General features: G+C 34.0%; 1 protein-coding gene across 10 annotated transcripts in view; it reads left to right on the top strand.

Annotated features, from left to right (window-relative positions):
• The window catches only part of ANKIB1 (ankyrin repeat and IBR domain containing 1), a 139,749-nt gene that overhangs the window by 95,096 nt on the left and 31,479 nt on the right, over nucleotides 1–13,174 (top strand). For 9 of the 10 annotated variants that reach the window (XM_082471694.1, XM_082471692.1, XM_082471693.1 and 6 more), the window contains 4 exons: nucleotides 1,640–1,848; nucleotides 3,026–3,114; nucleotides 8,260–8,404; nucleotides 10,062–10,228. In XM_082471694.1, coding sequence (XP_082327820.1) covers nucleotides 1,640–1,848; nucleotides 3,026–3,114; nucleotides 8,260–8,404; nucleotides 10,062–10,228 — 610 coding nt within the window. Of the gene's footprint in view, nucleotides 1–1,639; nucleotides 1,849–3,025; nucleotides 3,115–4,722; nucleotides 4,745–8,259; nucleotides 8,405–10,061; nucleotides 10,229–13,174 lie in introns of those variants that run through there. The other variant, XM_082471687.1, reaches the window with a different exon arrangement.

Genomic DNA, 13,174 nt, shown 5'->3' with positions numbered 1-13,174 from the left:
AAAAATAATCATACTGTTCTAAGAAAGTTTTAACTTTTAAAGTAAGTACAAGTATACCTCATTTTGTTGCACTTTGCTTTATTGTGCTTTGCAGATATTGCATTTTTTACAATTTGAACATTTGTGGCAACCCTACGTTGTCAGATGATGGTTAGTGTTTTTTAGCAATAAAGTATTTTAATTAAGGTACTGTAGTCTGTTAAGTGTGTAATAGCATTATAGCTAAAAAAACAATGTAGTGTAAACATAACCTTTGTATGCACTGGGAAACCAAAAAATTTGTATGACTTGCTTTATTGCAATATTTGCTTTATTGCAGTGGTCTAGAACCAAACTTGCAATATCTCCAAGGTATGCCTGTAATGTCCTATCAAAACACTCAGGTCCATTTAGCAACATTTCCTAGAATGCGTTCATGTGCAGTGTTTTTCAGTTGTTGGATTTTTCTTCTTTTGTAATGACTCCTGTTTCCAATCTTATCTTCCATCTCCCCAAACCACAATATAGTATACTGTAACTTTACAGAGCTGCTCATGTCTCTCCATTATACTTCTGTGCCTTTGCACATATGGAAACACACTCTATCTTCATTGCATGTCTGAATCATAATTATCCTGGTAAACCACCAAATATATTGACTTCATATGGTTGAAAAAAGTCTTATATAGAAAGTTTTCACAGTTATTTGTATTTGATTTGTAAAATGATATAGAATGGGCCCGTGGTAAATAATTGACTCATATTACTTTTGACCCTATGCTTTATTGGCTGCAGTGGAAAGAACACAGGCTTTGGATTCACAGAAATTTGTTTCAAATCCTTCATATCTGTGTGAACCTGGGCAAGCTGTGTTATTTCCCGGAGTCTTGGTTTCTTCACCTCAATAATGATTGAAAATTTGTTGGGAGGAGTAAATGAAATAATATATATAAAACACCTGGGAAAATCATTGGATATATCAGTTTATTGTTTTGAATGGGTTAGGTTTTTATGGCTCTGGACTTACAATAACATACTTCACTTGACTATTTTTAAAGTGTTTGCACTAGGAAGGTAACCTTTTTTTAGTTAAGCCAGAATCAGGCTCACTTAATGTGTAATTTATATCAAATTCACTAAAACTTTATAATCGTAATCTCTTCAGAAGTTCCTTCTGCTTTCAAGCTGTTTATCAAATGATTTTTAGGACTTGTTGGCATTTTGACATGCTTACAGTTAGCTGTGTAATCATTTTACAACTTGACAGCAGTGAGGCCAATTGTGAAGTGACATATTATTCTTGAAAGAGTAAAATGGCTTAATCAAACCTATACCAATAAAAATTTAGTAAATTCCAATGACATGTGAGCCACCACTTTTGATTATTAGTAGAAATGACTGAAAATTTTGACCATATTATTAGATATTGACATGGTTGTAAGCCATGATAAATTATAAAAGTTTAAATTCTGTTTAAAAATATGAATGGATATAACATACATGAACATTCATTTGCGATTACTATTTTGGTACAAATAATTTTTTTTCCATAGATGACCTATATCTCTCTAATTTATTCTCTTTTGTTATTATGAAGCTCTTAAAACATCACCATATTTTCTCTGTTATTTGAGAGATATCCATTCTATTTTTCTTAAAGATTGGGACAGGGAGAAATTACTTGAAGCTTGGATGTCCAACCCAGAGAACTGCTGCCAACGATCAGGTGTTCAAATGCCAACTCCACCACCAAGTGGGTATAATGCCTGGGACACACTCCCTTCTCCAAGAACTCCAAGGACTACACGCTCTTCCGTCACCTCTCCAGATGAAATAAGTTTATCTCCTGGGGATTTGGACACCAGTTTGGTATGGTTTAGTATTCAGTGTACTTCCCATAGTTTTAGTTTTAATATTGTTTCATGGAACCTCTAGTCATATTCTTGTAATTGAATCCTATACCCTACTTAAAGGGTTCAATTATTTCATGCTTTGGTAAGTATTTATTATCACAGGCTATTTTTGAGATCTCTGAAGTACAGATTGAAAAACAGAAGGGCTTTCTTTTTCTCTTTTAAAACAGAAAACATAAAAGAATTTGGGAAAACCATCTACAATATTTTCACTTAAAATCTCCAATTGCTTAAAATTTTGAGCACACCATACTGAAATATTAAAAGTTGAGTTTGTGATAGGCATCTGAAACCAAAGATATGAAAGTATTTTTATATTTTTCTGAAGACATTTATCATATGTTGATGATTATGTATTTGTTTCAATAAAACTTCTGGAGTTTGTCATCTGGATACATTTCCATAATAAATATTTGCTTTTTATTGAGAAACAGTACTGCCATTGTGTGCATTTTTAATTGGCAAACCACTGGTGTACTGTTACAGGAAATTTTTATGTTTCTTGAATGATTAAGCCACACAAAATATGTTATAAATATGAATGCACTCCAGATTTTATCTGGGCCTTCTTGGAAAACAATCCTACTTCTGTAATTCACATCTATAACATTATAAAGGTAGTTATTGTTTAGAAGATACACAGTTTTGTAGCATGGTTCCCTGGGTAGAAATCCTTAAATTGCTACTCTGAATATCCTGAGTTGCTGTATTGAAAAAAACAGTTACTCCATTTTTGTAGATTTTCTGGGGTGCGTATAGGGTGACGGATATGATATTGAAGTGGTTATTTTGCAAGGAGCAATTTGATCTTGACTTGAATAGATTGCAATGATTTGTTTCTTGTATTTCCTTTTCCAAAAAAATAGTTGCTGACTAATTTAACACATACATTTGGAATTTAAGAATTTCACTTTTGCATTAAAACATTTAAATCCCACAATAATTTATAATGAGATAAGCATGGTATTTGTTATTTAGTCAAAGGTAGGCACACTAACTTTAATTTCCCTTATAACTTTGAAACACTGTTTATAATTACTATGCTAGTATTTTTGCCATAAGCTAATGAACAAAGAGATGTTCTATCTCCAAGGTATGACTTTGTTTAAATCATTTTTCTTCTTCACTTCCAGTGTGACATTTGTATGTGCAGTATTTCTGTATTTGAAGACCCAGTGGATATGCCCTGTGGACATGACTTTTGTAGAGGATGTTGGGAGTCGTGAGTATATGTGCAGCTTAGTATTTCTTACTGCATGATAGCACTCTGATTTGGCAATAAAATTGCTTGCTTTCAATATTTAATGATATGGATTATATTGGTTTCAGAGTTACACTCAAATGTGTTATATTTTACTACTAAAGAAGAATTCTGTTTTTATTTTGACATCTTCCCATCTATTAATTTAGTAAAATTATTTAATTTAGTAATTAAGGTTATTTTGCTTAATGTAAGGTACTTTAGGGAACAAAGCAGATGTAGGTAAATAAGTTTTCTCATCTATTGTAAATTTTAAGCCTGCACCTCAATATCAAGAATCAGTTTCTTATATCCCAAGATTCTTTAAGCATTTGTTTTTATGCTTTCTCTGAACTTTTTGTGACAAGTGGATAGCCTTGGAAATCTGTAAGAATATGGATGCTTAAAATTCCTTTTTAATCAATTCAAAGGTAGATGTCTCTGCTAAGCATGGTTGGTCTATATTACAAATTGAAATTTTATTTTCCTTCTCATGTTTATCTCTAGTCTCCTTCCCATTACCTTGCCAAGATTTATACTTTCTCACCATCCATTAATGTTGCTCTAATGTTATACTTTTTGAGAGAGGTTTATAAACTGAATGAAGAAGATCAATATAATGAGCAATATGTTATCAGGTTATCTCTGGAGACACGTAAATCTAATGATTGATGACCTAAGCAAAGCATATCACTAATATTTAAGGAAAAAGTTTTCAAACTATTCTTTTTCGTAGAATACTAGGAACCAAGTATAGGGAACTAGGGAATACCATGTTACGTGAGAGAGCAAGAACCTGAGGAAATTTTCTGTTTTTTTTTTTTAATAACTTTGTCGTGGTATGCATAGCATACACTAAAACACATATTCAAAATAAATATTTCAGTAAGCTTTGACATACATATATACCCATGAAACCATTATGACAATCAAGATAATGAATATATCCATTACCCCCAAAAGTTTCCTCATTTCTCCTTGAAATCCCTCCCACCCTTCTCTTTCCTCCTCCCTCTTATCCTTCCACCACCACCCTCCACCTCCCATCTGTAGGCAACCACTGATCTTCTTTCTGTCACTGTGGTTTCATTTTGAGTACATTTTCTTTATCTGTTTTCCAAATTGGGATATAAGGGAAGATTATATTTGTATTTATATTTGTATAAATGGATTTGTATATTATATTTACATTATTTATTTGGAGGGGAAAAATAATCTGCTTTTAAAAAAATGAGAATAAGTAAGAATATCTGGTTGTTCTTTTTAAAACATAGATTAGACTCTACTCTGAATCTAATTATAGGTAGGATCAAATCAGTGCAGCTGATACAGATAAATTAATTGGCAAAGGTCAGAACTCACAACACAAAGCAAACTTTGAGCTGGTTCTGAGCACAGAAAATCTTCCACAGGTTTAGTACTTTATTTAGCTTAAAATTGTCAACTGTATTATATTAGGAAGTATTATCTGGGTTCTGCCAAGTTTGTTACTATTGACGTTGATTTCTCTGTGAAAATTGAGCCCCTCTAAGGGATTTACTTGAATTTTTTTGAACTTCCTTGACCTTCCTCACCAAACTCCTATCACAGGAACCATCTCCCATACTTAATGGTAAGACTTAAATTTGAAAGATCTAATTATTGTTTTCCATGGTACCTTATTAGCCTACCTAGGATACTCCTCCTCACTCCTACCAGGTAGTTCTTGTCAAATCAAGCATCAGTAAAACAAGTTCCAGATTGAGTGACTCGTATGTGAATAAAACCATTTTAAAATTAATTGCAGTCCTTTCATGGGCATATAGAAAAACTCTTCAGTCTAAGAAGCAAGGAAGAATTTTTAAAGGTCCCTAGATAGTTTTGAAAACATCTTAACTTATCTTACTCTTCCCTACCCCCTTATCTCATCAGTCCATACAGATGCTTTGAAGCATCTATGCCAAGGGCTTAAATGAAAGGGTAATTACTATTTTCTACCCAGCCTAGAATATCCTTCCTGCTACTGATTAGTCGTTGATTTAGGTAAGTGGTAACCTCCCTGTGCCTCAATTTCCTAAGCTATAAAATGGTGACAGTGGTGAGTACTTTATAGCATTGTTGCCAGTTTATTGTTAAATGGCTTAATATATGGAAAATGCTTAGAACAGGGCCTGGCATATAGTAACCACTCAGTAAATGTTAGTTATTACCATCTTACTAAGCTTGGTAATAAACAGTGGGAACTTACGGTATAATCTGTGAAGCTGACCTACAAGATAAAAATATAGGTAAAGTTTGCCCCAGATTTCTCTCTTTTACTAACATTCATCAACTCTATGTTCTGCTTTTAAATTTAGTGAGAAATTCTATGTTGCTGAAAATTAGTAGCCTGGCTCACAGAGGGATGATCCTTTCTTCAATGAGGTCTTCTCAGTTCTGTCATTTAATTCTCCAGAGATAGTTAAACCTGCTCTGATGTATTTAGAATACATAAAATTAAAAAACATCATTATGTAGTAATAACTATGTCTAAGTACGTTGTGCACTTTGACAGGGGACTATAAGTATTAAGATAAATTATATCTAACTTTACAGGGAACCTATTCATAGCTAAAAGGAAGAGAGTCCTGCTATGTGAAAAAAGGAACTCTACAGTTAGCTGTTCTCAAACTTTTAGTCTCAACATCCCTTTACACTTTTAAAAATTATTGAGGACATTTTTCACATAACTAGAACAAATAATTCTAAAATTTTTATGGACATACAAAAGACCCTTCATAGCCAAAGCAATCTTGAGAAAGAAGAACAAAGCTAGAGTCGTCACACTCCCTGATTTTAAACTTTACTACAAAGCTGCAGTTATCAAAACAGTATGGTACTGGCACAAAAACAGACACAGATCAATGGAACAGAATAGAGAGCCCAAAAATGAACCCACACTTATATGGGCAATTAATTTGCAACAAAGGAGGCAAGAATATACAATGGAGAAGAGATGACCCCTTCAATAAATGGTACTGGGCAAACTCGACGGCCACATACAAAGAATCAAGTTGGACTACTCTCTCACACCATGCACAAAAATATATTCAAAATGGATTAAAGACTTAAATGTAAGACCTGAAACCACAAACTTCTAGAAGAAAGCATAGGCAGTAAGCTCTTCGACATCAGTCTTAGTAATATTTTTTTGGATATGTCTCCTCAGGCAAGGGAAATTCACACTTCAAAAGTTTGTTTCTTCGGGGCTTCCCTGGTGGCGCAGTGGTTAAGAATCCGCCTACCAATGCAGGGGATGCGGGTTCGAGCCCTGGTCCGGGAAGATCCCACATGCTGCGGAGCACCTAAGCCTGTGCACCACAACTACTGAGCCTGCGCTCTAGAGCCTGCGAGCCACAACTACTGAGCCCACGTGCCACAACTACTGAAGCCCGCGCACCTAGAGCCCATGCTCAGCAATAAGAGAAGCCACCACAATGAGAAGCCTGTGCACTGCAACGAAGAGTAGCCCCCGCTCGCCGCAACTAGAGGAAACCCACGCGTGGCAACAAAGACCCAACGCAACCAAAAATAATAAATAAAAAAAATTTTTTTAAGTTTATTTCTTCTTTTTCCATGGGAAATATTAATGATAAAACCCTCACTAAAATTTATGAATTCTTTATTCTATGCCAGGCACCATGTAAATATTTCACATATATTATATCATATAATCTGTATAACAACCCTGAGAAGTATATATTGTTATCTCCATTTTACATATAGTGAAATTGAGGCCCAAAACAGTTAAATGAATTGCTTAAGGTCATATAACTTGTTGGTGGCAGACCTGGAATTCTCTAATTAAAAAATCTTAAAACCATAGGTCAAAAAGAGTCATGTACCAAAATGTTCATTGCAGCTCTATTTACAATAGCCAGGACATGGAAGCAATCTAAATGTCCATCGACAGATGAATGGATAAAGAAGATGTGGCACATATATACAATGGAATATTACTCAGCCATAAAAAGAAATGAAATGGAGGTATTTGTAATGAGGTGGATGGAGTTAGAGTCTGTCATACAGAGTGAAGTAAGTCAGAAAGAGAAAAACAAATACAGTATGCTAACACATATATACGGAATCTAAGGGAAAAAAAAAAAAAAAGGCCATGAAGAACCTAGTGGCAAGACGGGAATAAAGACACAGACCTCCTAGAGAATGGACTTGAGGATATGGGGAGGGGGTGGGGTGAGATGTGACAGGGTAAGAGAGTGTCATGGACATATATACACTACCAAATGTAAAATAGATAACTAGTGGGAAGCAGCCGCATAGCACAGGGAGATCAGCTCGGTGCTTTGTGACCACCTAGAGGGATGGGATGGGGAGGGTGGGAGGGAGGGAGATGCAAGAGGGAAGAGAAATGGGAACATATTGTATATGTATTACTGATTCACTTTGTTATAAAGCAGAAGCTAACACACCATTGTAAGGCAATTATACTTCAATAAAGATGTTAAAAAAAAAAAAAAAAAAGAGCTGTTAAAAAAAAAAATAAAAAAAATCTTGCTTTTAACCACTTAATTCACCTTGGGCTAGATTCCTGCCACTTTCCAGGATGCCTTTTCTGTACTACCTCAACTAGTGTGCCTAGAATAGGACATGAAACTCATTTTAATATTTGTCTAAATTAAATATAAGCAGAAAACCTTTTCTTCAAAAAGTTATGCTGTATTCCAATGCCACCTCAAAAATCTCTTGAATTATCTATGGTTTAATTCTGTACCATTGCTCTCTTAAATTTAAAGGTGTAGAATATTGAGAATTGAATATGACCTTTCTAAACCACTTATTTCTATTTTTAATGTTAAATAAATATATTGTTTCAAATTTTTAAAGAGGATAAAGCAAACAAAGTTAAATTATAAAACATAGATCTGTATATAAATATTCATACATATATATAATGAATGGTTGGGCAGGTAATAAGTGTTCAGTGTTTGTGAATTATATGAATTTTAATGTATTACAATTGATATTGCACGGTTTGTTCATTGGTATATTTTAATTATACTCTAACAGAAAATTCAGCATCAAGAAAAAATTCTTAGAATGTGCAAATTATATCCTTGCCTTTTTTCTATCAATTGATACTTTTAATAGGTTTTTGAATCTGAAAATTCAAGAAGGTGAAGCTCACAACATTTTCTGCCCTGCATATGATTGCTTCCAACTTGTTCCTGTGGATATCATAGAAAGCGTAGTTTCTAAGGAGATGGACAAACGATACCTACAGTTTGATATTAAGGTATGCTGCCAATTATCTGTGTGATTTCCAAAATTTAAATTTTATTAAACCTATATAACAGATTTTAATTTTTTTGTTTTATTTTTGAAAACAAAGTAATGGACTCTGACTTTGTCAGAAAAACTGCATAAAGGAATGGTGGCCTAAATTAAAGTTTTAAACTAAAGCATTATTTTATAATCATGATAGAAGTAAAAGCAAAAAGCCATAATAGTAGTTTACAAAAAAAATAAAACTCGCTCAAAACAATTCATTGATTTGCATGTTGAACTTTTATAAATGATTGATCAAGATAATGTTCAAAGTAAATAGTAACTATTTTAAATTTTCCAGAAGACATATTTTTACTCCTCAGTGTAAATATTTAGAAATAAAGACTATCAACTTGGAAATTTATGGATTTTTTAATTTCAAGTAATAGTTTCATAAAACAAATTATAATGTTTATTTCATCTTTTTTTCCCCATCTTCTTTATTTTCACTCAGGAGTTATTCAGAAGTGTATGCAAATCTTCTTTGTGTGACTTAAAAGTTACATTTTAACTGTCTTGTTCAGATTTTTTTATGGTCTAAACCCTAATACATGGACTTTCAAAAAAGAAGTCCTACTGTTTCTTTAACATAGAAGGCATCTTAATATTGACTTTTTTTTTTACATTTTTTTTTATTATTGTGGCAAAATACACATAAACTTTACCATTATAACTAGTTTTAAGTGAACTAAGTACTTTTACATTGTTGTGCAACCATCACCACTCTCCATGTCTAGAATTTTTTTCATCATCCCAAACTGAAACTCTGTTCCCATTGAACACTAACTTCCCATTCCCTCTTCCCACAGCCCCTGGTAACCACTGTTCTGCTTTCTGTCTCTATGTCTTTCACTATTCTAGGCATCTTATATAAGTAGAATCATACAATATTTATCCTTATGTGTCTGGTTTATTGCACTTAGCATAATGTCTTCAAGGTTCATTCATGTTGTAGCATGTATCAAAATTTCCTTTCTTTTTAAGGTTGAATAATAGTCCAATAATGTATATACCACATTTTGTTTATGCATTCATTCATCCATGGATATTTGGGTTGTTTCTGCCTTTTGACTGCTGTGAATAATGCTGCTATGAACATGGGTGTACAAATATCTATTCCAGTTCCTGCTTTTAATTATTTGGGGTTTATATGCAGAAGTGGAATTGCTGGATCATATGGTAATTCTATGTTTATAATATTGATTTTTATGTATTATTAGAGTACCATTTAGAACTTTACTGTTCTGATGCAACTAATAATCACAAGATTCTATTTATAAAAATTATTTTCCATCAGAAAAGTGGCACATTGTATGAGAAAACATTTTTAAATTACACATTTTCTGTATGAATAGTTGCATTTTTACTCTATCATCATCTACTTGGTTTTTAGATTAAAGAAAACATAAATTTTAAAAGTCATGTCATTACTAAGGTAACTGCCACATTTTTCCTTCTTATTTTATATATCCCAATACTATTTTAAGTGTTTCTTGAGACTGACTATGCTTTGTTTTTTTATGTCACTCTGTTTTTGCTTTAAAGTAAATTGATATGGGGTACACTCTCTATTAGAATTGAGAGTTAAAATGTTTTGTTATGTTTTGTTATTGCTGTTTAAACAGGCCTTTGTTGAAAATAATCCTGCCATTAAATGGTGTCCTACTCCAGGCTGTGAAAGAGCAGTCAGACTAACAAAACAAGGGTCAAACACATCTGGGTCTGATACACTCAGCTTCCCCTTGCTCAGAGCCCCTGCTGTGGACTGTGGAAAAGGACACCTCTTCTGCTGGTCAGTAAAAGACAAGTTGGAATAGCCTAATCACCTTTCTGACAGTTTTTAAATTTATTTTATTTATTTATTTATTTGGCTTGTTGGGTCTTTGTTTCTGTGCGAGGGCTTTCTCCAGCTGCAACGAGCGGGGGCCACTCCTCATCACGGTGCGCGGGTCTCCCACTGTCACAGCCTCTCCCTGCGGAGCACAGGCTCCAGGCGCGCAGGCCCAGCAGCTGCGGCTCACGGGCCCAGCCGCTCCGCGGCATGCGGGATCCTCCCAGACCAGGGCCCGAACCCGTGTCCCCTGCACTGGCAGGCGGACCCTCAACCACTGCGCCACCAGGGAAGCCCCCTTTCTGACAGTTTTTAAAGAGACTTTATACTTTGAATTAGGCCTTTAAATTGTAGTATTTTTGATATTCTTATTCATTAAAAAATGTGTAAAGAGTGGTGATAGTTTACATTTATTGTGTGCTTGATGTGTGCCAGCCACCTTGCCAAATATTTTCAGATATTGAATTCTCCTAACAATGCTATGAACGGAGTGATATTATTATACCCATTTTACAGATACGGAAATTTAGACACAGAGGAGTTGCCCAGGGTTATGCAGCTAGGAATTGGCAGAAATGGAATTAAAGCCCAGCTCTGTTTGATGCTAGAGCCCATGCACTTGAACTTTAGTACCAAATTACTCACCATAGATTAGAAAATGTTTAGAGTTTAACATCTTTTCTCAAAGTAGAAGTCTCTAGCAGTGATTCTTAACCAGGCATGCCCAGAATTTAGTATTAAGACAGCTTTTCCAAATTTGCATTCTAGACCCTAACAAGAGATATTTTGATTTAGTGGATTTTGGAGTGGGGCTCCAAAAAAAAAAAAAGCTCTTATGTGATTCTAATGCACAGTCCCAGTTAGGAACCAGTTTGTGTCTTATGTTTTATTTAATTTCTAGTGCCTGATAAATACTCAGTTAAGTATGAACTGATGATAAATCAGTAATGGATAGGCCATGTAACTATGTATAGTCTCTTGACTGTATGTTTGTCTGACATCAGCGTTATACTTTATTCAATTATAATAACTTTTTGTTTTAGTTAATTAAGTGATCAGAAGAAGAAATAGTATTTGTTATGCTTTTTGCTCATTTCCAGATTTATCACATATGCAAGGAAATATTGTACTTGAGGCAGATATAAAACTCTAATCTTTACTTGTATGCTTATCAGAAACCAAAATCAAACTGTAGCACTGCTAGATAGTAAAAAGGCAGTTATGGAAATATCCCTACCGTGAAAGGTCTATTTCTTAACCTCATCATCATTATCATTAGCTAAAAATATTTCTTGAACTGCCAACCTATATATAGCACTGAATTCTAGGTCAGGTGTCAGCAAAGTAGTGTCTGCACCAATTTTTAAAAATAAAGTTTTATTAGAACACAGCCACACCCACTCATGCCAGTTTGTTTACCTATTGTCTGTGGCTGCTTTCAGGCTATGACAGCATCGAGTAGTTGTGACAGAGACCATATGGCCTGCAAAACCCAAGATATTTACTATCTGGCCCTTTACAGAAAAAGCTTGCGAGGCTTCTGGCTAAGTGCTTGAATATAGTGATTAATGAAAGGAAAACCACATTTACTACTTTCATGGCTAAATCAGGTTCAGCAAGTAAAATAGCAACAAAATACTGAATAATAGATTATATCCACATGCCTTAAGATAATTTTTCAAAACATTTAAAAAGCAAATTCCTAATTTTTACTTTTACGTGTTTTACTATTCGATGGTTGAGTCCTAATTCCACCTCACTATCCCACCAGAAGAGATAAAGATCCAGCAACAGAAATGAGAAGTGAGTTATTGAATACACACAAGCTTAATTGTTTGCATATAAATTGTCCTTAGATTAATGTGAATCTACTTTATTATAAAGTAAGAATATTAAAAGAAGAAAATAAAGGAGCTTCTTCTTTGAAGTTAGTTTCTTGAGAAACTTAAGCTCTAGTGCCCTAAAGCACCCCATCTAGAATGGTACTAATTATGTACTATCCTTCAGAAAATCATTTTCTGAGCCCTCTGGTTCATGTAAGCACCCCTGGATGAAAAAAGCTGATTAAGAGGATTGGTGGAGAGGCTACAAAAATGGAAAACATAGATGAGTAAAATGTTTAGAAGATCAAGAAGATGATAACATTTGCTAAGATCTGAGGATAATAAAGTTTTGAAAGGAAAAATCTGTGATTGGCATTGTCTTCTTAAACTCTGTGTTTTCTGTGACCTAGCTTTTATTAGTTTTCACTGTAGATTAGCTTTTACTTTCTTGTATTCTTCCCCACCTCTCTTTGTATGCTGCAAGTAGTAAGTTTGGTTTGACCGAAAATATGGAAACTAATGGAAAAACCTACCAAGGTAGATTAGATTCTAAAAGCTATATATGCCAATAAACATATATGATGCTATAAGCTGTACCTTTCTAGTCTAGTGTTTGGAGAAAATATATCAGCTTACTCTTTCTCACACCCCAAAATATCAGGCTGGTTATACTCAGTATCCATTGGAAACTATATGCCAGGATCACAGGCCCTACTTGGAATTTTATCCCAGTTTAGGGGATCTGGGGATGACCACATGGATTTAAGATCACATTTGGTAAATATTTACTCCTTCTCCTATTATAAGGGTGGTAGATAACTTAGCAAATAGTATCATCATTTTCTGGCATAGCAATTCAGGACTTTGTTACCTTTCAGTTTTGAAATTCGTTAAGCTATATGATTGATATATGTAGGTATATGATATATGTATATTCTAGGATTTTTACATTGCTTTACCTCTCTAAGCATTAATTTGCAATTTTTGTTTTTACATAGCTTCCTACTCGTATTCATATAGTATAAAAGCTTTGCCTATAATCAGAAATTCTAAGAAAAAAAGGAAATTTTAAGTAGAATTCTGC

The sequence above is a fragment of the Balaenoptera physalus genome, assembly GCF_965194825.1.
Source record: "Balaenoptera physalus genome assembly, chromosome: 8".
Taxonomy (NCBI): Eukaryota; Metazoa; Chordata; class Mammalia; order Artiodactyla; family Balaenopteridae; genus Balaenoptera; species Balaenoptera physalus.
This window is presented reverse-complemented; position numbering and strand designations above follow the sequence as displayed.